Raw genomic sequence first — 27,876 nt, 5'->3', positions numbered from 1 at the left:
CCAAGAATCGATACATTTCCATAGGTTTTAAATGGAGGAAATCCGGTGTTGCCAAATTGCTGGATCCGCCAATGACTGTGAGTCACTCTAATGTCAATCAGTTTAAACTGAAACTATATTGATCAAAGTGTGAATAAGTCTGATGTAGGTATACATACACAACGCTATCTGATCTCACTTCGAAGTTCAACATTCATCCAAGTTCAGAGTGACGGGAACCTCGCATCATCAGGCTGATATCAGGGTGATACCTGTCATGAAGAAGTCTGCTTTTTGGACCCAGCCACGGAGAAAAAAGAAATAGGGGTTGGGTCCCAACTTGGACATTTTCAATCAATTGTAGTAGTGCCCCAATAAATTAGGATCTAACCGAAATGCTGCAGCACTACCCAAACTTGAGTTGCAGTACTACCGAAATCAATTGGAAATGTCAATAAGTACTTTCCAATAAAATGGGGTGGTGCCACAATTTTGAGGGATTACTTAACCCTTAACGCTATCAGACGGTAACATACATTTAAGCTCATATATGCCCGTACTAGAGCTAAAATAAAACACAGGACTGCTTCCTCGAGCCGTTGAAATCCTAAAGTAATTTCTTCACCTCAAGCAAGTAGTTGTATCGAGTAATCGTGGAACTAAGAGGCGGGTTTTAGTTTATTGGGTTGACAAGGAAGATTTATAAATTTGTTGTCATTCTGACATAAAGAAGTAACGACACTAGCGATTGACCTTGTGGTCCATATAAATCAATGGTTTCTTTGGCTCCTTTCAAGTGTAGTTAAAGTGGCCTGGAGCGACTTGGAGAGAAATGATGACGAGGACTTGAGATGAAAAGGAGAAGTCCTCGGCGCGGCGATCGATCGGCATTTAACACATATTAGCGCCTACAAGACTGCACGAATACTTCACGCATTGCATCAAACACAGTGCGGTCACTGCGGTCAGCGTGAAATGGATAGCGCCTGCAAGAATGGATGAATACTTCACGCATTGCGTCAAACACAATGCGTTCAGCAGCGGTCGGCGTGAAAATCATAGTACCTACAAGACTGTCGGAATGCTTCACGCATTGCGCCGAGCACGGTGCGGTCTGCGCGGCGCGGCGGAAGTCAAAATCATTTAACCACATTCATGTTTGTTCTTTCATAATTTTTTTGTTCATTTCTTATGAATGGAAGGCCTTGTCCACAAAGAGATAGGTTTACGAAACTTAAATTTCGTTTTTGAAATTTTGCTAGTAGTGTTGACAGGGTTTTCCCAAAAAATGTGACCAACACGAGTAAACGCCTCTTGTGCTCCCCTCCCCCGCTGGCACGTTCACTTGATGGTTTTCATTGATGTTTCAAAATAAAAGAGAAGGAGGCGGCAAGATACAGGCGGCCCATGGGCGGCAAGTAGGTAAATCCGGCCCTGTGCTCCACGTCACAAGACCTTTCATCACAGAATGAAAAACATTATCATGAAAGATCAAGAATATCTCAGTTTTTACTAATAAATTGGATTTCATTTCCGTTCTTTAACCTATATAGCCACCGAAATGCCTCAAAACTTGTGCTTAAGGCAACAGTGGTACCCGACCTCTTTAAAACCCTCAAAATATTTTTGTGAGGTAGGCAGCCTTGAAATTTAATTATAACGTGAGTCTCTGCTAAACAAACTCAGATCACCACGTGTGATTTTCCAAGTGAGTTTCAAAGCTAGACTGTAGGATGAGTACCTACTCAAAAAAGTAAGCTCAAATAAACATACACTTGAAGAAATTTCAATGGCATGGAACCATTGGTGTTTTTAATAGTGCGGAGATTCATTCGGACGTATTTATGTTGGAGGAAACCAGAGACAGAAGGGAAAGAAGAGGTGTGCTCGTTAGTTGACGACTATAATATTTAAGGATGATTATGGAGCTTCAGTATGAGCCCTGCCAACAGTGCTCTTGTCATATGCCCACGGCTCACGAGTTAGCGTCTTTTAGCGCTTAGTTCCTTTTGATTAAATGTCAATTCTTCTATCTCCATTTTCCCAAAAGCCATCACGCCCACGTTCACATTGTTTCTAAAAGCGTTTACGAGCACGGCCATTTCTCCCACCCATCCCTACTTCCTTTAAAGTTGTCGTCAGCCAAGTTGACGGTTGTTAACTTTCGGTTTGCAAGCGCCAACGACGAATTTGGGCCTCTGAACAAAGCGGCGTTCGCTACTATCCACCTTGAAAACATCAGTCCCATGATCGTATCGTCCAAAAACTACTTATTAGTTACGATTTGCGATTTTTTTGTGGTTGTGATTTCTGAGTGGCTAAAAATTAAAGTGTTACAAGGTTTGAAAGTATTCAAAAACTTATCTAAGCTTGTGTTCTTGCTTCTGAGAGTCAGATGTTTTCACGTGGATAGTAGTGACGCCAAAACGCCTGCAAACCGAAAGTAAACAACCGTCAACTTAGCTGACGACACCTCTAGCATGAATACATCCATTTGAAAGTTTAGGATATAAATATATCATACCAGCTACCAGTATTCTAAAACGTAGATTATCTAATGGAATTAAATTTCACAAAGAGGATAATCAACGTTCTTTTAAAGTTTAAACTGTACCTCCGATATCAATCACAAAATTTTTTACAAAAGTGTAGGTATTGCACAGCTATTGGCAGAATATTATCAAATAAATAACTTATACAAATTTGCCGTTCTTACATTTGAAGGACGCATTTGGCTGGCTAAGTGTTAAAGACCTGGTAGATGATGTATCAAACGAGCTAAAAGCTTTTTGGATTTTTCCTCGTTTGATACATCACTTACCATGTCTTTTCTGTTTCTTTTAACGAAGTATGAGGAAATTGAAGAGGCTAGTCGATGTAATATGAAGAATGGCGTATCTGTCTTTTTTGCACTCACAACTATCGATGCTAAACTGAAATTTTCCATCAATTTTTAAAGTTTACTTAATGTTTGAAAAGATAATTATTTCACACGTACGGTTGACAGAGGACGCTCTCTAATTATATCTCAGATCGTTTTAATTGTTTCTGGCGTCATCGTATTAGTTTTTTATTTGCTCACCCGCGAGTATTTACTCGCTAGCGAACAGATAAAGTAAAAAATGTCGAGGACCAATTGTCCGTATCACGCTACGCGAACTGAGCGTTTTCCATGAGAAATGGGCCAAGGGTCAATGTTCCCAAGCGGTGGAAACCCCGATTTTTGAGACAACCACGAAAATAAAAAGTTTAAAATGAGGCTGAAGCGTGTGCACGCTGATTTTTGTGATTTTTAAGAGATCAGCAGATATTTGATTAAGATGGTACAGTACAATGATGTATGGTGTTAACACTGTTATTTGTTTATAAACAACTCGAGGGCTACGTCCCCTGTTCAACTCGCGGTAAACCCCCCCCCCCTTCCTCCTCCCAACACTTCGCGTCTCAAGCGTTATGCGTTACTCTTATGCTTTTAAAAAATAGAGTAATATTGATTTTAAACGTTCTACCTCATGCTATAATAATTAATAATACAATAGTAATAGAAACTTCAAATAGAAAATAAAAAATAAAAATTACGTCTTACTCAAATATGTTCGGATCAGAATATTTGGTTTTTTTTTTCGATCATGGGCTTACCGCGTGGTAGTGTAAGATGAGACAGATGAGGCTATCCGGTATTATTTCCTCTGAATCATTATCGTCGGGCCATTAAAAGTTAAATTTCAACCACGATGGGAGTATCGAATACCTCGAAATATTCTGGCATTCCTGGCTACTCCGCACCATCTTCAATTTCTCAGAACGTGCTATCGAATCATCATTCGATGAATAGACTACCCTTTTCCTGATCGATCGATTTAAAATTAAAGTTTTGTTTTATTAATTTTCCTTCTTCTTCGTCGGACATGAGCAAATCGTAGGGCTGTCTCAGATTTTTTGGATTAGGGGGCGGGAATCATTTTCTGAAAGTTGGTGGAACTGCGGGCCGATAATTGAAATTGATAGACAAAGCTATAGACAAAGACGACAAAAGGGATTTGGAGGGATCCTATTGGTGGAAGCAGGTGGTGGCAATGGATATAGGAGGTAGGTAATGGACTAACTAACTGCAACCCACCAAAGACCCGACGGTTAGTCCATTATTCTCTTCCCTAGTCTATAAGAACCAACCATGTCAACCAATAAGATCGCTCCGTACTCCCTATGTCTTCTTTGTGTATCGCTTTCTCCATCAATTGCAATAATCGCCCCGCTAGATGTGTGAACTTATCCCTAGATGATTACTACATCCCTTGAGATGCATCGGCAACGAAAAAAATTTCACATCCAAGAATTAAAATTATTCCTCTTCACACTATTATGAAAGGTACGTCAACGACGAAACCACCAAACCACGTATCTCGTTTGCGGTGTAAAAGTCTCCGTTTCCATTTTATTTTTTAAAGAAGGAGGAATCGAAATCATTTTTTGAAGTTTTTTCAGAATTTGCTGCACACGGAGAAGAAAAATCACGGAAGTTTTTAAGAGTGGACATTCAGCAGTTCTCTATGAAGAATTTGAAGTGCGATAGGAAGTCTGCAACGTCGCAAACCGAAATACGTGGCTTGGTGATTTCACCATCGACATGTGTGTGCTATCGTACATTTTCTAAGAACCTATTTTGTTTCTAGGAGACTCATGAATCACTAAAAGAGAAAAATTGATTTCAGGACACTACTTTACATGTCAGCGGTTCATGGAGTGGGTAACATAACTATTGCGTTGGCGGCGACTGAATGGTTATTCAATCCTAGGTGCGTATTCCGTCCTAAATATTGATCAATAATGCAGAAAAATAATTAATCATAGTTAAAATGATGATAAAACACGGCTAAAAAGCAAGAAAAGTACATTTAAATGAAAACTGAAAAAGCTAAAATTGGAAAGTCAAATTTCCTTTACTTAATTTATTCTACACTGAAAAAAAAGTAGCTTGGATCAAGCATGATGATTCTTGAATTTGCCGCCAATAATTTTTTTTTTTCTTGCTTTAAGCTGACTTTTTCTTGATACAAGAAAAATAGTGCTTGGGTTAAGCAAGAAAGTAGCTTATAATAACCAGAAAAATTCTTGATTTAAGAAGAAATACTTCTTGGCGGCAAATTTAAGATTCTTTTTTTTCCAGTGTACGCTCAAACTTCCCTCACTTAATTTATTCTATAAATAAATTGAGTAAGGAAAATTTGAGTTTTTAATTTTAGCGATTTTAGTCTTAATTAATCATTTTTATTCATTCAAAAGTATATTTAAAAGTAAAATTTGTCACGTAAAATTTATTTTACAGTTTTAAAAATTTTGATCAAGTTTAAAGAAATAAGATTACTTTCTGCCCTCTCGAAGTATTTAATTGAAAAAAGTGTCCTTTGAAAATGATCCTCTGTTTGACACAGTGCCAGGCCACCCCTCCGTCACCACTGTTACCCTCTGATACACCATTGCTTTCAATTCCTCTCCGGAGGCGGATCCAGACACTTCAATGGACCACTAGACAAGGTACGAATTTCAGCATTCTGATACATGTTTCTCAACCAAAATTTCACGTAGAACACGATACGCACAACGAAAATTACCAAAATCAACTCCTGACGAAGATATTTAATGATTCTTGATGCGTGAATTCAAACCACCCGCTCATGAAAACTCAATGCTCTACGTGATTCACATCGCGCGCTAAATGTTTATCATGACAGTCTCTGCGATGTAAAAATCTTCAACTTCAATCTTGACACTTTGGCTCATCTATAGCAAATTACCAATAGTTTGAACAACACATGGTGGAAAATGAACATTGCTCGATTGAGAAGCTTGCTGAAACCGTTGTAGTGCGCGATTTGACTCACGTAGAGCTTTGAGTTTCTTGTGAGCGGGCAGTTCAAATTCCTCGTAATCAGTGCGAAATAAAAACGTTAATATCTTCGTTAGAAGTTGATTTCGGTAATTTTCGTAGTGTGAATCGTGTTCTACGTGAAATTCTGGTTAAGAAACATGTATCAGATTGCTTAAATTCGTACCTTGTCTAGTGGTCCATTGGACGTATTTCTGCCAAACGGAACTATGTGCATTAAGACGTGAGCCCTGATATGCATACATTCTTAAGGGTCTCAGGGCTCATGTCCTAATGAACATAGTTCCGTTTGGCAGAAATACGTCCAATTGGAGGGGCGGAAAGGATGTCCGGGGGGCTCCTCTCAGAAATTTTAAACACCATTCTCTCTCACACCGTTGCGATCACTTTCACTTTTCCTTTTTTGCAGAGTAATATGCCTGACGGGGTTGTTTCTGCTGGCTGTCGGGGTTGGCGGGATCAAACCATGCGTGGCCACGTTCGGGGGCGATCAATTCGTGATGCCGCAGCAAGCGCAGGAATTGAAGCGATTCTTCTCGATATTTTATTTCACCAACAATGTCGGCGGCCTCATTGCGGCGCTCACCAGCCCCATCTTGCGGCAGGACGTCAAATGTTTCGGCCAGTCAACCTGCTACCCCCTCGCATTTGGCATTCCGGCCTTCCTTATGGTCATCGCTCTTGGTAACAAAAATCACTTATTCATAACCATTGAATCACATTTGCGTGGGGTTAAAACGTAAAGGAAGATATTTTTTTTCAAAATGATTGTTGATTTGGACACATCATAGCATATTTTGAGAAAATATAACCTTGACGTTACTCAAATTTGAAAAATAATAGACATCTCATTGATGACAGCGCAGAGATACAACTATTCGCGTTTAATGGATGTCCGTGTTCTGGAAAATTGAAGGCGCGAGGCGTGAACTTGAAATGCCCCGCTCTTCCTGCGCTGCCAATGAGGTGTATCTTAGATTCGGAAGAAATGTTAAGAGAGAGGCCCGAATACGTCTCTCTGATCTACGGCTGGATTGTTCACGTAGACCTTGAGGCATGAGGCATATTACAAATGGAAATGGAGACAAATGGAAAAAAGCAAAATGTCAAATTGGAGCAGGGAAAGTACGCGTGTTGATGACGGCGCAGAGATACAACTATTCGTGCTTGATGGATGTCCGTGTTGCATCTGCAAAACTGAAGGCGAGATGGCGCGAGAAGTGAACTCGCACTGCTCCGCTTTATGCTGTCGATGAGGGGTATTTCAGAATTAGGAGAAAAGTTAAAAACGAGACCCGAATACGTCTCTCCCATCTTCAGCTGTGGTGACGGTAGATTTTTTTCCTATTTTTTCAATTTGACGTCTGATTCTTTTTTTAGGACGTATTTGTAAAAGCCAAAAAACAAGACCCGACTACGTCTGCCCCGTTTTTCAATTAGGTTGGAATCAGTTTTTTTCCTTATTTTTAGATTTGACGTCTGATTCTTGTTTTAGATCGTATTTGTTGTACTTCATCTAAATTTCGTATGTATCGGCCACCACACGAGAGATAGCAAGGCGGGAGACTATTTATAGGAAGAGTCTCCGACTGCGAAAACCTTGAGAGGATCAGATTTTTTTTTTTTTAAATGTCACTTTCAATAACAGGAATTAATGAAAATTGTCAATTTTTTCAGTGTTATTCATTTGCGGGAAGCCGTGGTACAAAGTGCGCAAACCCGAGGGAAACATCCTCGCGGATTCTTTGAAATGCATTTTCGTGAGTAATTTTTTCCGGTTAGTTTTAGACATTTTGAAAACAATATGGAGTGATTAGTGAGTCCAGCTGATTGAAAGGTTCAATCAAAATCACATCAAACAATCGATTTCAAAACCTTGCGAAAAATAAAAGTCACAGTGCCTGCACGCATTCTCCCCTCTCTTTGAAAATAAAATAACGACGGAAAACATGAAACGTTGAAATCGACTTACGTATCTCTCAACTTTTATCATCGAAAAGTCTTAAGATAGAAATACTGAGCTGCCAACCGAAAAAGCAATTCATATGAGAAATATTAAACGTCATATTCCATTTTAACCTGCAGGAAAATGAATATTGTTATTTAAGAGATAGTATTTAGACGACCTGGGGGCAGATTATTGTAATTGATAGACAAAGAAGACATAGAGGGCATGTAGCGATCCTATTTGGTGAAATGTGTGGCTCTCATAGACTAAAGGAGAAAATGACTGACTAGCTGTCGGGTTACTCGTGAGTTGCCGTTAGTTAGTCTATTACCATTAGCATACCATGGTATTTACCATTATTCATATTTAGCCTTTGTCCATTGCAACCACCCGCTTCCACCAATATGTTCCCTCCATGCCCCTTTTGTCATCTTTGTCTATAGCTTTGTCTATCAATTTCAATAATCGGCTCGCTGGCCTGATCCAAGATTTTCACGTCTAATCAGCTGGATTCAATTCGAAAACAGAGGTTTTTCACTGCAAAAAACAATATTACGTAAATGGAAGGATTTTATCTAGTAAATTTTTTCTCTCACAGGAAAGAACGAAGGGGGGGGGGGACGGGGAAAAAGGCTATAGATATAATCTTTCAAAATGCAACTCAGTTTATTTATTCATGGATGTTACAGTGCGCTTTGAGGAAGAAATTGTCCGCGAAAGACGACGACGGCAAAAAACCGTCTCATTGGCTCGAGTACGCTGAGGGCGAATTTAACCAACAGCTGATTAAGGACGTGAAGGAGGCACTTGGAGTGATCGTCATGTATGTTCCGGTGGTAATATACATGGCCCTTGCCGACCAACAAGTAGGTCATTGTAATTACATGCCAATGTAGGTCATTCGACACTTATTTACTCCTTTTTTCTCTCGGGATTTCAATTCCTTGATAAGTTCTCAGAAAGTTACGAGGCAAAACAACCAGAGAGAATATAGTCAGATTTGGCGGATCCAGCAAATTGGCAACATTATTTTCTCCATTTAAACATATGGAAATGTATCGATACTTGGAGGGGCCAGGTGCTGTAACAAGAATCGATTATCTAATATAGGTTTAAACGAAGGAATCCGGTGTTGCCAAATTGTTGGATCTGCCTCTGATTCTCCTAATTAACTGTACTCGATTTTTCTCACGGAAAGTAAAAACAGGAGAAGAGGATGAAGAAAAAGAAAACCCAGTGCATGTTATTATTTTATTCAATTTTATTGATTTATTTCACATTTTCATCTAAAAAGCATAAAGACGAATAAGAGACGAATGTGATGAAGTTGTCAGATATTTATATTTACTTTTTGAGTGCTGGAAATGACCGATTCTTGCTTCATTATAGTGCGTGTTGCATATTCAAAAAATTAAGGCGCTTGGATTTTTTTTGCTTGCAGTAACACGGATCTAAGTTGTTAGCTCAACGTTCATTATTTTATGATGTGAGCGAACAATCCAGTTATCTTATAATAATATAATTTGAAAAACACAAAAGTTAGCGTAGTATTTTTGAGAGAAACAGCACCCGTACGTGTCTTATTTTTGGTGGTTTTTCAGGGCTCCAGCTGGATTTTTCAGGCATCTCAAATGGATGGTGTCGTATTCAACTGGTTCACTATCAAACCGGATCAGTTGGGTGTTTTGAACCCCCTCCTCTGCCTCATTTTCATTCCACTCTATGAAACCATGCTGTATCCTCTCTTAAAAAAAGTAGGCATAAAAAGGCCGCTGCAATACATCACCATCGGAGCAGCCTTGTGCGGTGTTGCATTTGTCATTGCAGCCATCGTAGAATACAAATTGGAGGTAATATAATTTCTTATCATAAAAAGGACCGTTTTCAGGGAAGAAAACCGACTTTTTTTTTTTAAATAAAATGTAGTACTGCCCCTTACGGGGCATTAATTATATAGATGTTAACTTGAGCTTAAAGCTAATCTTAAAACTAATATTATAAGATTTTGTTTTTAGAAAACCGACTTATCTCACGATTTCTTTTCAGTGAAGATTTCCAAAAGTTGACCACACTGCACATCGCGACGGGGTTAAAATTTTAGCTTCCGAAAAATCGGACTGAAAACAGGTGACAGACACTGAAGTTTGATGTAGGAGAGCGAAATGAAAAGTGAATTTTAAGAGACCGAAAGGAAGATGTAAATTTAAATTTAGACAAGGTAGGATTACAAAAGAGTCAAACTTTCAGGGAGGTGCCATAAGGGCAAGAGTGGCACCTACGTACAAGTACGGGTCAGATGATAAAGGACCATGAGAAAGGGGCAACACTAGCTTTTATAGACTTGATGACGTCACGAGTGGCGAGACAGCAAGTTTATACGCTATTGGCTGGCTATACTCAGTGGAGATATCAGTTGTAAGTCTAGTCATTAGTTTTATAGGTGATGGCTAGAAGATAGGAGTGGAAAAGAGGAATGTGGATGAAATCCAGCTATCCCTAATGACTAGATTGAATTTGAATGAATAATTTAGGATTTTAAGAAGAAGAAAGAAGGGTATCTTTGCGGTACTACGGTACACGCGACGATAATCTTCGTTTTTACTTGCTTTGATTTATGCTGTACTTGACCGAGTCCGTTTACTTTGTTATCAGTGTCGGTCGTGCAATAATGCAAATCGACGTCTCATTTTTATTTATTTTTTTCCCAGGTTGAAAATGAAATTGCAATCCATTTCAAAACGTCCCGGATTATTCATTTTTATTTTAATTTTTTTTACTTATCCTCTGCTTTTTTGCAGCCTTTCCCCAATCAGGTTGTTATTTTATAGTCTGTTTCTTGGATCGCATTCAACAAAAAGGAACCAGCGCAATTTCAGTATTGTTAAAATGTTGCTTCTTCATAATTATTTAAAAAGTCTCCCGGAGTAACAAATGGTTTTGGCTCCCTACCAAAAAATTGTTAATTTTAAAAGGAAAATAATTGTGGAATAACTATCAATATTTTACACTTACTAAGTATTCTTAAACCCTGGTAAAAATTGGCAGTAGAACCTACTAGGGGCTTATGGGGCTGCTTCGCAGCCCCTTATTTTTCCTGTACACTTTTCACTTTCACATGTTTTTTTTTTTTTTTTTTATTTATTTTCATTTAATTTTCTGTTTTGTCTTTGAATCGGGTCTAATTATTTTTTTGAGAGAATAAATATAACAAATGTTTTCAAAAATTGTAATTTTATTTAGTAAACTTTAAACTAAAATTTTGTTTTAATCTTCATACAAAATTATTTTTTAGGTTTTACATTTGTTTTCAAACTAATTTTAAAGAAGATCTTTTTTTATTTTTTAAATACTTTGCTTTTTTTTTCGATTAAATTGTTGATTCTTCTTTTGCCATTTCTGTCCTGCTTTTCTTCCTATATTTCCTACAACTTTGCTCTTCTTCTTTCCTCCTTTTGTCTTTTCTTTTTTTGCTTCTTCTTTTTCTTCTTCAGTAGCTGTTCCTTCTGGTTCTTCTTCTTTTTCTGCTCCTGTTTTAACTTCATCTAATTTTTCCGCTTTTTCTTCTTCGTTTTTTCCATGTTCAGTCTGCTTTCTGGTTTCCGGGGAATGCAGCTGCATTCCGGATGCGTTAAGGGGTGGGAAGGAGGGAGGGACGGACTGAGAAACTGAAAAAAGTACGTTACGTAACGGTAAATATTAAATAAACTTACCTATATATGGATCCTTGAACTTTAAAGCAATAAGGTCCATCACCCGGAATATCAATTCGATTTACAGAGAAAGAGGCAAAAGCAACAGCACTATTATAATTTCTGATACGCTTTATGAAATTTGGAGAATATAAATACTCGGTAAAGAAATTAAGCCATTTTGGCAGCAGTTATTAAAATGACCATTGGACATTTCACCCTGAAAATGGCGAGCATCACAATGATGACAAATTATATTCATTGAACCGACTGAAAATTTGGTAACAAAATTTTCATCAAAGTTCTGATCATCAATTTTATACTTCCGAAATGAAGAAATGAAACTTTGATTTTCTATACTAATAACAGAGTTAAGTTCTTGCTTCACTAAACGAACATGCGAAGAATTCTGGAAAACGCGACCACGTTTTGGAGGACGACCGCCTCGGTCATTGAAAATTTCACTCATAACAACTGTTAAATTTAAAATTAAAATTAGTAAAAATTATTATTATTTTAACAAAATCATAACTGAAAAGTTCAATTTTTAAATTAAAAAAAATAAATCAGAAGAAAAAGGATGAAATGAAAATGGAAATTAATAATAAACATATTTATACACATTGAAAAGAAACAGCGTGAAAAGTTCTGATCGGAATTTTTTTTTTTTTTTTTTTTTTTTTTTTTTTTTTTTTTTTTTGGTATGTTAAAATGAGAAAAAAACTTGGAGGTTATTGACTTAATGAGGAAAAATTGGCAATAGGAAAAAGATGGAAGCAATCATGAAAAACCGTAAAAAAAAAAAAAAAAAAAAAAAAAAAACGCGGGAAAAGAAAAATGTAAGTTGATGGCAGTTGAGTGTTGGAAGTAACCTCACTTAATGATGATTGTTGAATGAAAACAGCTGATAAAAAGACAGCAAACAGTAAAGTAAGATGCGTAGCAACAAAACTTTTCCGAAAAACAAAAAACAAAAAACCCCCACTTCCCCTCATCCAATTTATGAGTTTTTAGGGATTTAAAAATCGGGGACGAACCCCAGAAAATAATTTATAGTTTTCCCGAAGCATTGAGAACAACACCTTTCAAATGAACCAACGCCCCTCGCAATTAGTACAGTGGTTGATTCACAATTTCATTCTATTTTTCAAATTAAATATTAAGATGTTCCAAAATACCATAGACCTACAGCCGGCTGTAAGATTTCCAATAGCTTTTATAGCCGGTTATACAATTTCTCATAGCCTTTTAAAGCCGATGGCGGTTAAGCAACAGCCAGGCGATAAAGTGTATGCTAAACGTTACTAATTACGGATGCTAGGACTTAGTGAGTTTTTGGACAACTGCTCTCTTTTTGGGCTGTAGTATCTTGATTTTTTTTGCCAGGAAAGCTCCGTACTTTTGTTGGATGCCTGCCACTCCTAATATATTAGAGCGCCTTCCATTTCGTATGATACTGTGCAATACCTCTGTTGTGAAATAGTTGCTTCAAGCGCCGTGGCACGCTGCGGCGCGCGGCGCCTACGAACCTAACAGGGATACTTCACGCGTTGCGCAATGCGTGAAGTATCCCTGTTAGGTTTGTAGGCGCCAGTGCGTTGCCGCTCCGCTTTGTGTTAGGCTCTAATATTTAATCTGGCGGAGTCATTCAACTCATGATTTTGAAATGTTTGCACATCCTGTATGGATTATTCTTATTTTAATTGATGAAAAAAAATATGTATTAAAGGAAAATATAGTGAGTGTTTTGTAAATATTATGGTGGTTCCGTATCAAACTTAATGATTTCCAAAGCACATGAATTTCTACACAATTTCTCATAGCCTTTTATAATTGATGGCGAAAAAGCAACAGCCAGGCGATAAAGTGTAAAGCCCGGCGATAGGAACTTTAGCCCGGCCGCATAGTTTTTTATCGCTTCGTATAGCCCAGCCGTATGATTTTCTCCGCATTCTACAGCCAGCCATATGATTTTCTGTAGCCTTCATTAGCCGGCTATAAGAATTCCTGTGGTATTTTGAAACGCAGCTCTTATCGCCAATTTTTACCAGGGAAAGAATTGGAGATGTTGTATGCACGATTTTGAACACTCTGTAATCGTGCTGGTTCCTTTTTGCAAAATGCGATCCACTTTCTTCATTGCGACCACCCACTTACACCCATACTGCCGTGCTAAGGAAGAACGCCGTATGAACATTCGAGAGTTGCCTTTGATAAAATGCTCATTTTTGAGGAGAGTCATGAATATATGTTTTCTTGAAATTCTCAGGAACTTCAGATCAAAATACGAAAAAAATTCCCTGAAAAATTGGAAGAAGAATATTCGTAAGTTTACCAGGAAATTTGTATTTTATCGAAGAAAATTTGGCAACGCCTGAAGGTTCATACAGCGTTTTTCCTTAGTACGGCAGCATAGGATCGCTCCATTTTCCTTTGTCTTCTTTGTCTATAGCTTAGTCCATCAATTTCAATAATCATCCGGCAGCGGGCTGATTATTGAAACTGATAGAAAAAGCTATAGACAAAGACGACAAAAAAGATTTGGAGGGATCCTATTGGTGGCAATGGACATAGGAGGTAGGTAATGGACTAACTAACGGCAACCCACGAGAGACCCGACAGTTAGTCTATCATTTTCCCCCTTAGTCTATGAGAACCACCCATTTCAACCAATAGGATTGCATTATACCCCCTATGTCTTCTTTGTCTATAGCTTTGTCTATCAATTTCAATAATCGGCCCGCTCGTATCTTCATTTGTTTCAGCCCTCCTACGCGGTGCTTCCTGTGCCCGGTTCGGGTCAGCTGAGGATTTTCAACGGCCTCCCGTGTCAAATTGAGTTAGATCCTCCGATTAGCGGTCAGTCCACAATCCCGCCGCTGGGAGCGCTGCAAGTCATCGACGTTGAAGTCACCAACGGAACGAACGGAATTCTGAAAGAGAGACTCAGGATCGACGCCGAAGCTCATTGCTCGAACGTGACGATAGGGTCCACGAGCTGGACGGAGGAGATAGCTGTTTATGAAGCACAGGTTAGAATCAGTGACGTGGCGTGCTTTGCGATATATCGATTGATCAGCCATTTAAACATATGGGAAAGAATCGATAAACAGGGTGTTCGGAGCGAACACCTTAATAATCGATTATTTACCATATCTTCAAATGGGGGCATACGATAATCGGTAATCGATCATTCAAGGTTCGATCGTTTTCAGATTAAGGTCTCGTTCGTTATTCTTATTCTTTACATCAAAATCTACATCAGGATAGGCGACTTTTCCAGTGAGGCTGGCCCATAATGGTCCTTGGAGTGACTTTCAAACATTTTTTTTAGCTTCAAAAAATTTTAAAAATATTTGCTTAACCTTTGACGCATAATCCACCTAATAATCGATTATTTATCACAGCTTCAAATGGAAAAACAACGATAAATCGCAAAGCAAGCCACGGTACTGGTCAGTATCATTGGCGGATCCAGCAAATTGGCAACCTTATTTTTCTCCATTTAAACCAATGGAAATGTGTCGATTCTTAGAGGAATCAGGTGCTCCGACAATAATAGATTATTTAACATAGGTTTAAACGGAGGGGGGGGGGGTGGTGTCCATAGGATCAGGTGTTGCCAAATGGAGAATTTACACTACACGCAAATTTTTTATCGCTTCGTCTGAATGTGTTTAAAGAGCTGATTTCACAGAATTTTTTGTGCTTTTTTTCTGATATGGAACATAGTATAAAAATAGATTTAAAAGTGAGAAAATTTATCGTCTGGTGACGTCATCCGGCGGCATTTCCCATTTAAACACACGTATTTTAGCAGATTAGATCATTTTGTATAATCATCTCTAAAAATTTGATCATCTAATATTGATCATCTTCTCTAAAAATTGTTCAATTCATGAACCAAGGGCATCCTCGTGATCAGTTCACTCAGTAGTTTCGACGTAAACACAAAATTCATCAAATTTCAGACACCTGCAAATTCTCTATTGCTGGATCCGCCTCAGGTCAGAATTCACTTTCACGATGCTAAAAAGGCGAATAGAGGTGCTCTATTGGCGTACATACACTGTTGAATGTCGAGGAGTGAAATTCAGAGCCGGAGTCTATGTGGAGTGCATTTTGCAAAAGAGAACCAATAGCATTTCAATGTTGCTAGGATTGTGCAACTTACATTCTTCGCAATGAAATTACTAAAATCATCCAAAAAATTAAATTTACAAAGGTAATTTGCGTCTTGATTTGATAGTCTATTGGGAGTAAATATAAAACTTGTTTTTATCCAGGGCCGGATTAAGGGGGTGGCGGTGGCCACATTGGCCGCAGCCCATGGCGGCAAATCTAGAGGGCGGCAATTTTTGCAATTTTTTTAAATGTAGGTATAAAAAAATATCGGATTTAGAAAAAAATTACAAACGAGAAAATGCGACAAAATCTCTCATTTCCTGAGAGCGTAGTAATTTTTAATTTTGTCGTTTTCAGTGATACAAGAGACAGCACCTTTAATTAGTCGAGTTATTGCTCGAGTTATTGCTGTTATCGAGAAACCAAACACGCAATTTGGCCTGGAACGGCGAGGCGCAAAGAGCAATGATGACGAGGACTTGAGGTGAAAAGGAGAAGCCATCGGCGCGGCGATCGGCATGTAACACATATCAGCGCCTACAAGACTACACGAATACTTCACGCATTGCATCAAACACAGTGCGGTCATTGCGGGCAGCGTGAAACGGATAGCGCCTACAAGAATGCATAAATACTTTATGTATTGCGCCAAAGACAGTGCGGTCAGCGTGAAACGCATGGCGCCTACAAGACTGCGTGAATACTTCACGCATTGCGCCAAACACGGTGCGGTCTGCGCGGCGCGGTGGCGGAAGTTAAAATCATTAAACCACATTCATGTTTGTCCTTTCATAATTTTTTCGTTCATTTCTCATGAATATAGAAGGCCTTGTCCACACAGAGATAGGTTTACAAAACTTAACTTTTGCTAGTAGTGTTGACAGGGCATCCCCCAAAAATGTGGTCAACAAGAGTAAACGCGTCTTATGCACCCCTCCCCCGCTGGCACGTTCACTTAATGGTTTTTATTGATGCTTCAATACGAGTGAGAAGGGGGCGGCAAAATACAGGCGGCCCATGGGCGGCAAGTAGGTAAATACGGCCCTGCTTTTATCCTCACTTTTAATTTGAAAATGTTTCGTTTTACAACTGAAAAGGAAATTAAATATTTTTTCAGAGCACATCATATGCAATAACTCTTCTGAACGACCAGTTGACTTTACTACGAGTCCCCGGACATGATGACGTCAGTAAGGCTCTGAGCAATGCGCCTAGGGTAAGGTGAGTTATTTCATATCTACTTCTTGAGTAGTGGTTGAGTTAAGGTTGCCAACGTGTAGTCCAAAAACGAAACTAATTACAAATGAAATGAATTAATTATATAAATTATTGATCGATTCCTTGTCGTTCAACGATCTCTTACAGTTACAGTTGACGAATCGCTCATTCTACATCAATCTTGTGTGATTTTCCTCCACTCAGATACAAAACATTGTATTGCGAATAGCGAGGAAAAATTAAATGCTCTTAACACCGGTAAGATGAATTGGAACTATTTTGATGTTTGAATAATGTAATTTCACGTCAGAGTTTGTTCAACGATTTTAGCGATTAATTTACAATACTTTAACGATGTTTCTCTACATAATATAAATAATGTACCGAAGGCTATTTGGACATATTTCATGAGAATATTTTAAAGTGTCCACAAAGATCGCATTTGGACTACCCTGTAAAAATAGAAATGTCGACAAAAGTCTGAAAATTTCTAGTGAAGGTCCGTCACGGAAAAAAATGAAGTTGCTGATTCCACAATATTGTATGGTTAAAAAAGTGTTCGATTTGTTTCCGTGTAGATTTAATACTTAAAAAATGCTACTTTAACCACCTCCATGGTTTAATTAGCTATCCATTACTGTAAAATGTACATTTGAAACATGTCGAGCATACGTTTCAACAATTTAATTGTTGAATCAGCAGTCCATTTGTTCCATGCTTCACAACAACGAACGTATTATTTGAATCGAGAAATGCGAAAAGGGCGGAAGTCCAAAAAGTCAATTTTTCAGGAGAAGCAAAAAACTTCCTGTACGACGAACAATTTGAATACAAAAAAAAAAAACGAAAAATATTTCCTATCGCGGATGACTTATCCCGATTGTACTAATAAGAATTGAATCTCCTAGATATGTTGAACCTGCTTTTTTGGGAATTTTTTTAGTTTTGATTTGGACTTCCGCCCTTTTAACACATGGACTTCCGCTCTTTTCGCGACTGGAGGAAAATTGATCGTAAAAAAGCTCGTTAGTAAAGCTCGTATGCATGAACATGATTTTAACAAGAGTGTACTTTCATTGGTTTTCAGAGTAATTAGCAATCTGAACGGCTCTCTTACGCTAATTAACCAATACGACAGCACGTTTCATTTTTCACTGAGCGGCCCGCAACATGTTCCTGTTCCAGAGGAGATTTATTCTGGCAGGTAAATCTAAGAATCAAAACTTTATCCTTCGATTTCAAAACCACCGCATGCTTATTTAGATATGACATCACAGAAACGACACTATCGCAAGTAAAAACCATACGACGCACGCTCAGAATTTCAATGCTAGGTTTTTTAATTTAAAATTTCATGGGAACACTAAAAATTTCCAAAAATAGCCAATGGGCAAAGAATTAACATCTCTGTATCACGCAACTGTAATTTTAAAAAAAAACTATTCGTTTAAAAATACGCTCGAAGTCTCATACGTTCAAGTCAATCACATATTGAAGTAAATGCATATCAGTAAGTGAACAGGCACTGTAGATCAGAATAATTGTTCTAAATGCTGATGCTGGTGATTTTCCAGACACACATATTCATACTCGATGGTCAATTCAATGAACCAAACCAAATCGATTAGATTAATCTGTTCAATATTGAACACATTGAAATATACATCAGGTTGGATTGGAATTGGTTGATTTTTTTTTCTGTGAGTGATGGGTCAACATTTAAAAAAGACCTCACTTGCACGTCAAATTAATTTAGTAATTAATTAATTAATTAATTAATTTAGTTAATTAATTAATTAATTAATTTATTAATTAATTAATTTAACTAAATTAATTTGACGTGCAAGTGATTCTTTGTTAAATTTGGATCATTTTCTTGGGCGGCCTCCAAGGCAAAAAAGTTTTTCGATTTTTCGTTTTATTTTCGTTGAGCGTTGGGTTTTGATTGACATGCTTCGATATGAACTTTGAACTATATGAATTTTTAGATCTGATATTTGTTTTTTTCCTTTTACCTCAAAGTTTTTTACATGAAACTCGAATGTCGAAAACTTGTTTTTGTGTCAATAGTTCATATCAATTTTTTGCTGTCAAATATAGTGTCGCTCTGGAGAGTTGAACGCAAAATAAGAAAAAAACCTAACACCATAGGAGAATACAGTGGTGTATATTGTTCATTCAGAGAGCACACTAAAAACACATCTAGCTATCATGCGTTCATAGGGAACTGGTCAGTTGCAGGTGGCATGATTATTTTTCAATCATTGACGGTCAATCTTCTGTCAAGCTTTTATGTTGCATCTTTTTCTATTTTCAGCTATGTAGCAATTTTGAACAATGAAATAGTCATGACCGATCTTTTGATGGAGAGTGGTGGTGTCTACACGTTGGTACTGCAGAAAATTGGCCAACAAATCGTAAGTAGCAAAGATATGATGATGTAACGTTCAGGCTACATGCGTGGAACTGGGGGTGGGGGCGTGAATTTACTTGGCCCGTCCAGAAAATGTGAGGGATTTTGCTAAGTAGAGCTAAATACTAACATCTATCGAAATTGTGATTCGGTTAATTCTTTGTGAAGAAATTGCATAGAAAGCATAAATGCTTCTTTTTGATTTCTTTAATTTTCTTAATTTCGTAGGCTATGTTTCTAACATTACAATAACCACATCAAAACGGGGCATCAATGCGACTGTTTGAAATGCAACAAAAATTTAGAGGCGTTAACATACACTGAAAATGTAAATGATGGGCACAAGCATAATAATGCTTTAAAGTTGCTGCAAAGAGTTTTTTTTTTTTTTTAAATCAAAATTCAAGCAGAATTTCTCTGGGAACAAGACTAAAATGACCGGAGTGAGTAAGCAAAAGAGTAGCTTAAATTAAGCAGCAAAAACCTCGATTCAATAAAAAATAGATACTTAAGTATTCAAGACCTATTTATTTCTTCATTACAGCACTGGTAAAAAAAAAACCTCTTGGACCAATGCCGTGGTGCATTGACTTAAGAGTGCAGTTTCTTGTCGCCGGATTTAAGAGTCTTGAACTCTTGTTTCAAGCGGATTTTGAATTGATTCAAGCTGATTTTGCATTGAAACAAGAGTCCAGACTCTTAAATCCGGCGACAAGAAACTGCACTCTTGAACCAACAGGTTTTTTTTACCAGTGAGGGTGAATCGTAAATGAAATATCGAAAATGTCTTTTAAAAAAAATGTCTTATTTATATTGTTCGAAAATTAAAGACGGCTCTTTAGGTTGATCAGCAACACACGTCAGTCACACCGATGTCCCATTTTGATGGTCTCAACTAGACAGAGAAAAAATAGCCGACGGACTCTTATTGCATCCTCTTTTTGAACAATTCCTCTGTTTTCTAAAAAACAAAATTCTCTCACTGTTGAAATAGGTTGGTAACTTACACATAATAACACCTCCTGCAACGTTACACATGCTCTGGACTTTCCCTCAGATTTTTGTCGTAACAATGGCTGAAATTTTCTTTGTTGTCACATACTTGTCATTTACTTTCACAGAGGTAAGTGGTTTTGAACGTATAACTCTCGACATCAATTCAATTTGAGCTTTTAAAATGTTTTTAAAATTCGATCGATGAGAAAAAGTTAATCTGCACTTTTTTGTAAGTTTATGCACTACACGTAATTGGTTAGTTAGTTACTTTATTACGATGATCAGCAACTAAGAGTTCTGAAACTAGGATGTTTTGAATCAAGCTCTTTTCCCTGCGTTTATTTCTCTGAGTAAAAATGTCCTGTTACATACCATTGTCTCACCACAGTCTGCAAATTTACTCGTGCCAACGTTTACTTCACTGCGAGCATGTTTTTCTCAACTCTTCTGAATTTCACATGAATTATTGAAGATTTTCTTGATTTCACTCGAAAGGTAAAACGATTAATTATTCCTCATAGTATCAATTAAAGCTAGCCAAATATGAAACAAAAACCTTTCAGCATTCTAAAATCTTAGTGAAACGAATATTAATGTTTGATTTTCATCATAAAAACAAAGTTGTAAAGACTAATAAGGTAACCTGTGTATATGTTTACATACATTTGCTCCATTGTAAGTTTACCTTCGATAGAAAAAAAAAAAAAAACCTACGAACTTGTCTTTGTAAGCTGATAAATAATACCATTTTCCCCTTAGTGCATATGTTAACAATGTGTACAATGTGTACAATGTTTTTTTATCTTTTTTTCTGCTTGAAAGGCTCCTGAAAGCATGAAATCTTTGATGACCTCGGTACTGTACGTGTCTGACGCACTGGGCAATCTGCTTGTGGTCATCATCTCGGAAATAAGCTTTTTCCGTATTCTCTCGCCGGTAATTTGACAAATTTTCATTAATTACAGAAGATGGTTTAAAATTTAACAACAAATATAAATCATCACAATTTGAAAGGCTGTGGATCGTCCGGTAACACGATACACGATGGGAAAAGTCAAAAACACGTACCTCCGTCGTAGGTCTCAAAATCGCCAATGTTTAATTTTTTTGAGGGAGTCAGAACTGATCAAAATAACTCAGTGAAATGTCATGCGAAGTGTTTTAGGATGAGTGAGCATTTTTTTAAAACTTTATCAAAATCTGTTGGTTGCTTTTATTTAGAAAAAATAAAAGGCGAGCGTAAACTGGCAACTTCGCAATCGGAGATAGAAATGTTTCGATTGTGGTCCTCGATGAGAGGTAAATGATCCAGGGTCAACTTTCAGATGCTACCTTTAGAGCTCAAACTTTTCTTGTCAAAAAAGCATTAATTGACGCAGAAACGAACGTAAAAAATTAATTATTTAGTAGTATAATTCTGCAGAGAGAGATTTTCATGCATTCGCGCTTATTTCACTTGTTCGTCTTGTTTTACAAAAGGTAAAATAAAACATGCTTCGAGAATTTAGTGGATCAGTAGAAAATGATGTCAATGTGGTTTTGGAATTAAGACGAGAATCTCATGATAATTTCGAGACCTTTATGAGCTATATCGAGGCTGACACTGAACAAAAGAAATTCCTTCAAGTTTCCATGCAGATAGACCGGTCTTGTAAGGAGGAATTTCATCACGCAAAATGTCTATCTGCAAGACAGTTAAAAACCCTCAATTGCCTTTGGCTCTTAAAGGCGTCTCGGGTGGATACACTGGAAAAAAAACACATTGGATCTAGAGTCCAGACTCTTAAAAACATCGACAAGAAAAAATACTCTTGTTTCAATCGGATTTAAGCTTAAATCAAGAACCAAGCCTCTTAATTTAGGCGGATTTCGTTTTGATTCAAGCAAAAATCCGATTGAATCAAGAGTATTTTTTCTTGTCAATGTTTTCAAAGAGTCTGGACTCTAGATCCAATGTCTTTTTTTTCCAGTGTAGTGTGAGAGGAGAGAGGTCTTTCTCGGTTCGATGGTGTTTTCATTCCCCAATTTTGAACGCATTCTCAACTGAGATACGTCATCATTTCCAAACCATTGTATTTATGACTTTTTCCAAAACCCCTATGTAATTGAACTCTTTTGGTTTAAAAGAGTAACGATCTACCAGCGTCTTCATTATCAGAATCATTTTCATTTATCGGAATTTTTATATTTGCAGGCTCAACAATTCTTGTTCTACGCTGGACTCATGGTTTTGAATATCGCCATTTAATCGCTTTGGCCGTTCCCTACAAGTACAGGAAGTACAAGTCCGTGGAGAAATTACCCGATTACACTTTGGTGGACGGAAAGAAAGACATTCCGATGAAGGAGTGGAAGAATTCCACACACAATTCAAAAGAAACGATCGGAAAAGGCAACTCAGAGAACGGAAGTCACAAATCAATCTCATACAGAGATCAGAGTGGGGAGAACGGTGGCTCTGTCGCTGGAAGTGTGAGGTTTACTTGGTCCAAAGAGTCAGAAGTAGGGAATGGAAAAGTTCTCGGCAATAGCCGGAATTCAGTCGCTGAAACTGAGAGGTCGAAAGTTGAAACCATTGCGCCGAAAATTGTCATGCGAGGAAAACTTTAGGGATGGGAAACAAGAGGGTAGAAGAGAATGGCTGTGATTTGAAAGGAAGAGCGATATTTTCCTCATTTTTAAAAATATAAAATTATACTTTTCCCATTGCTGAATAACAGTGCAGGGATGCACCATAAGTTTTAAACACAATGAATGGCAATGAAAAAGAGGAGGAGAAAAAAGAGGAAATATTTACAAATCGCGTCTCCTGGACGAAGGTACTTAACTCCATTCCAAGGTAACAAAATTGACTCAAACAATTCAATATTTAACAAGAGTGAGTCCGTGCAATTTTTGTCGAAAATTTTTCTGAATCTTGCATCGGATCTGGAGGAAAATCAGTGAAATATGCAGTTAGAATTGTCGAAGATTCTCATGATAAAAATATAGTTTGCAAGGGGAAATTTGACAACACTGTAATGAAGTTACGTTCTTTCGTGGGGGAGCGACGAAATGTCTACCTTTACAATCTGATTAGATTACACATACCGATGGCCCAAAGTAGCGAATAAATACTTTTTGCAAAGCAACGTTCCAAAAGCTTCACACAAATCGGACTTTTTGTGATCAATACCAGTGAGCAACATCGATAAAGACGCAAAGATTACATACCATACCTGCAATTCATCATATCATTATACGAGCGTAGATTTTCGGTCTCAAATAAGAATAGAAAATATCGATTATACTTCGCGACGCTGTTAAAAGGGCAATGCAATTCTTTTAATCGTACCACTCGTTACAAATTTTCGAAATTTCGAAATTGTTAAATACAAATAGCTAAAAATTGTAGATGAAGTTGGTGTCCTGTCGATAAATTTGGTCAACCATTTACAGAAAGAAGAGGAAAATATTTGACACTGACACTTATCATTTTTGGTGGAGTCCTCACCAAATTTTATGACCTTCTTTTGGAGTAAGAATTTCATCCGCCACCCTAATTATCACATTTAGCTTCGATGGGATAATGGATATGGCAGATTTCTTCTCGTACTCTCAAAGACGGTCATATCCCTTGACGTGGACTGTAAGAGGAGTCAAGTGGAATCAGATCTGAGGTTATTGCATTATAGCAAGACATACCAAAACGCTTTAAAAATAAAACTGTGTTGTAAAAATGACTGTTGACTTATCTTTAATCATTTGCTAAACTCCACTTGCACAGATTACCTGTCCCTTTCCTGATTTTTTTCCTCAATAGTGAGACTGCGGTCTTGGTGTTTCTTTAATTTCTAAAAATATTGAATGCCAATTGAATTCGCAACTGTCCCAATTCCAAGACGCAAGGATTGATTTCCATTGAACATGGAGAAATGTACAAGAATATTTTAAGTGTGTCTTAGAGAGTAAAAAATTGAAATTTGTGAAAGTGGAAAGAAAGTAATGTGATTGAATTTCCATTTCAAACCACGAAAAAGTATTTTTTCAATTTTTTAAAAATAAAAATATTTAGGTGTCTAAAGTTATCCTGTTTTCTTGCTGTCCCAGCCAAACTGTTCAGGAATGCTTGAACCTTCTATCAACCTAAGCCACATCCATTTTTTGAAAATCGAGTGCTCAGGAGTGTTGATTGGAGCCCTAAATTAAGGGCAAGTCCCATGACCCGTAACGATTTGCGTGTTATCGAATCAACTAATCTCATAAAAAGAGGATATTGGTGAAGAGTATGACGCGATCGCTACTTTTTTAGCACCCCCTACGCTCACTTCACTAAAGTTAAAATTTGATCGTTGATTATGACACCCAATCAAAACTTCGAATCTTTTTCGTACATCGCAAATTAAAGGCACGACACTGTTCTCTCACCCTATTATTACGCTGTTTTTACATAGAACAAAAAGTGCCCCGATTTGAGCTATAAATATAGCCTACTTTTTGCTACTTGTTTACCCCTGTTTTTTTTTCGATGTAGGATGTGAACAATAGGGTATTTTCTAAAAGATCTAACGTCATGGCGTACTCAAAGCAAGTTGCGACACATTTTCTTTACTTTCCTACTACTGAGTCCTACGGGAAAAAACTTGTTTATTCTATAGAGGCCTCTTTAATGACGATGTAGCTACGTGGTAAAGTAGAGACCAAGTGCAATGCATTGCGTGTCCTAATTTTTTCGCCTGTTTTCCTTCATTTCCCTTTTTTCAACAAGCTGAAGATTTTCAAAGAGTGTTCCATAATGTAGGAACTGTCATGAACAATCTGTACAGGGTGATCCAGATCACGCCTATTTTTTTCTCGAAAATGGTTCTAGATAGAGCTTTGAAACCAAGTTCCTCACCATTTAATTTGACCCCGAGGAATTCAAAGAGAATATTCTAAGCCGTGGAGGCCCAAGGTGGAGATCTAAAGGGCTGAGGGGCCCCCTACAGATTTTGATTTTTGGGGTTTCCCAGAGAGTAGACTCGCACGTTCACACAAAATTTAGCATACGAGGGGTACGTGTTCTGCCGTGCTAAGGAAGAACGCCGCATGAACATTCTAGAGTTGCCAAATTTCCCTTGATAAAACATGAATTTTTGACGAAATTTACGCCCATTTTTCTTTGAAATCTTCAGATATTTTAGATTAAATTGCGTACAAAATAGTCTGAAAATCTTGGAAAAAAATATTCACAATTTTCCTAGTAACTTCGGTTTTTATCGAAGGAAACTTGGCAACGTCTGAAGACTCATATACGGCGTTCTTCCTTAGCATGACAGTGTTGTCCTTGGCATTGAATTTAAGAGTTCAATCTTTAGAACATTCTAGAGGTCTTGCGGCTCGAAAAGTACTAATCCTGGTATGTATGCTTTTACTCAAGAAGCACAGTGCAACGAGAATATTGAAATGAAAAATGCAATTTGATTTCAATGAAATTGTAATTTTTTTACCATTAAATTGCAATATTTTTACATAATTTAGTTGATTTATGCCAATTTTAAACAATCAACAAAATGAACTCCATGTGTCAGAAAGATAGGCAATAAGCAATGCAATGAAAAATTGCAACTTATTTCAATTTTATTGCGATAAGTTATTATTTAAATAAATGGGGCCCCTTCAAATAGGAGCTAGGCAAAATACACAACACGCAGTGGAATTGCAATAATCTTACTATGTAATTGCTACTAATTGCAATTTGTGCTATTTGGGAGAGAAAAGACAAGCGACTTCTCTTGAAAAAGTCATCAGGAAAAGAAGGGAAGATTGTGTTTTCCTGCTAAAAAGTTTCCCTAGTAACTTCAGTTTTTATCGAAGGAAACTTGGCAACGTCTGAAGGCTCATACGGCATTCTTCCTTAGCACGGCAGTATGCATCAAAACCTAACTCTGGTAAAAATCAATTGTTTTGGAGGACAATAATTTTGGTCGGAAGATAACCTCATTCTCTACCAAGGACAACGACGTCCTTAAAGGACGATTCGAAATGAAATTTTCCTCAGAGTAAAATGCATTTTCACTATCAGGGCAGCGTTTTGAAGAACATACGAGTACATACATGAGTCGTTTTTATAGCGCTCTCTGGCGCTTTGTGACGCCAAATCGCCACAAAACTCGGTCTACCCACAATCCATTAGGGATTTGACACTCCCTCATCTCATTTAAAACCCCCTGTCGCCGCACCCTCTCTCTAGGCGTCCCCTTCGTCTCCTCCCAGGAGGAACCTAATCAAGCATTTTCTTTGGCAGCCTCTCCTCCGTCATCCTCTTAACATGACCGTGCCAGACAAGCTGTTAGGTCTTGACGTCCGAGTCATGACGTTTTGAAGAACATTCTTTTTTTCGACTTCAAAACTATGTTTTGCCGCTTGAAGTTTTCTGAGGATGACCTTTTCTATTTTTAATCGGGAGAGGTCAATTTTTTACAAATTTTTCCGACGCTCAGCACACTCGCAATAGGAAGCGTGCGAGACTATATTCAGCCTCAATCTTTTTGCCCTACTTTTTTAGAGCGATAACTAACGTAATGAATTCTCGTAGGTCGTGAAAAACATATTTTCCCCGTGATTTGGAGCAAAGGTATATAAAAGACCACAAGAAAATGAGCCCATTATCAGTCCTCTTCCATTGTAGGAAGTGTCTTCTACGGGAGTGCAAGTTTTGATCGTGTTCTTGTGGTCAATTTCTTCTAAGACAGAGGATAAAGAAACAAACAGAACGATTTTGTAATTTTGAGGATTAGTTCAACCTTTATGATTTGCGGTGAAGAGGAATAGGTCGTATTTTGTTAGTGTGACTTACTACTAAAATCTAATATCAAAGACTATAAAGATGGGTGAAACCATTGTGCGCACTTCTGCATTTACTTTGCTCCATACCATACTTGTGGTTTTGGCCATTCTTCAATTGATTCAGCCCTTGTATGCGGCCCCTGCTGAAATGCAACCTTCTGATCTGAGCAATCAAATCTTCACCATCAGCCAAAAATTGGTAAGAAAATATTTACATTTTAGTTTTGCAATTTCAGAACAAAAGACTTTTACTATTCGACGATAATTAGGGAAAATAATTCTGATTGTTTTTCTAGCTTTCTGATTAAATTTAAGCGCAGCAATACACGATATATCATAAAAATTGCACTTCACTTAGTACGTTTTAAACAGGTACTAAGTCAATTAATTATGAGCTGAATGCAATGGAATTATAACTGCCCACCAAAAAAAGAAGAAAACATTAACGCAAGTTAAACAGGGCCTAAATAAAACAATACACTTGATAACCAATTAGAACTTTTAATATCTTCCTTCCTCGTTTGACACGCTGCATTTCCTGAGTTGTGAAGATAAACTTAGCACTCATAGTGAAAACGATTAGTTGAGCAGCGCAAAACTGAAATTGATATCAAGGAATACCAGTTAGATCATTAAACTTCACAGCTCAGTTTTATATCAGTTATATAGCTCAGATTCACGGTCAGTAATCAGTATTAGTATCAGTATCAGGGTGGTTTGGTGCTGGTGAGGTAAATACGTTGTTATAACAGGGGGATGATGATTTTGTCTCGTGAATTATAAGTATGACACTGAAATACACACGATAAAAAGC

General features: G+C 37.5%; 1 protein-coding gene across 1 annotated transcript in view; it reads left to right on the top strand.

Moving 5' to 3' along the window:
• The window catches only part of LOC109044739 (uncharacterized), a 55,938-nt gene extending 31,961 nt beyond the window's left edge, over nucleotides 1–23,977 (top strand). The window contains exons 18-29 of the mRNA XM_072305090.1: nucleotides 4,692–4,775; nucleotides 6,276–6,550; nucleotides 7,544–7,626; nucleotides 8,504–8,680; nucleotides 9,416–9,664; nucleotides 14,269–14,535; nucleotides 16,746–16,849; nucleotides 17,934–18,050; nucleotides 19,164–19,263; nucleotides 20,254–20,382; nucleotides 21,078–21,191; nucleotides 22,450–23,977. Coding sequence (XP_072161191.1) covers nucleotides 4,692–4,775; nucleotides 6,276–6,550; nucleotides 7,544–7,626; nucleotides 8,504–8,680; nucleotides 9,416–9,664; nucleotides 14,269–14,535; nucleotides 16,746–16,849; nucleotides 17,934–18,050; nucleotides 19,164–19,263; nucleotides 20,254–20,382; nucleotides 21,078–21,191; nucleotides 22,450–22,503 — 1,753 coding nt within the window. The 3' untranslated portion in view covers nucleotides 22,504–23,977. The remainder of the gene's footprint in view (nucleotides 1–4,691; nucleotides 4,776–6,275; nucleotides 6,551–7,543; nucleotides 7,627–8,503; nucleotides 8,681–9,415; nucleotides 9,665–14,268; nucleotides 14,536–16,745; nucleotides 16,850–17,933; nucleotides 18,051–19,163; nucleotides 19,264–20,253; nucleotides 20,383–21,077; nucleotides 21,192–22,449) is intronic.
• Nucleotides 23,978–27,876: the final 3,899 nt, after the last annotated feature.

The sequence above is a fragment of the Bemisia tabaci genome, chromosome 10 (genome assembly GCF_918797505.1).
Source record: "Bemisia tabaci chromosome 10, PGI_BMITA_v3".
Classification (NCBI taxonomy): Eukaryota; Metazoa; Arthropoda; class Insecta; order Hemiptera; family Aleyrodidae; genus Bemisia; species Bemisia tabaci.
Note: the sequence above shows the minus strand (reverse complement) of the source record. Positions and strands in the feature narration are given on the sequence as shown.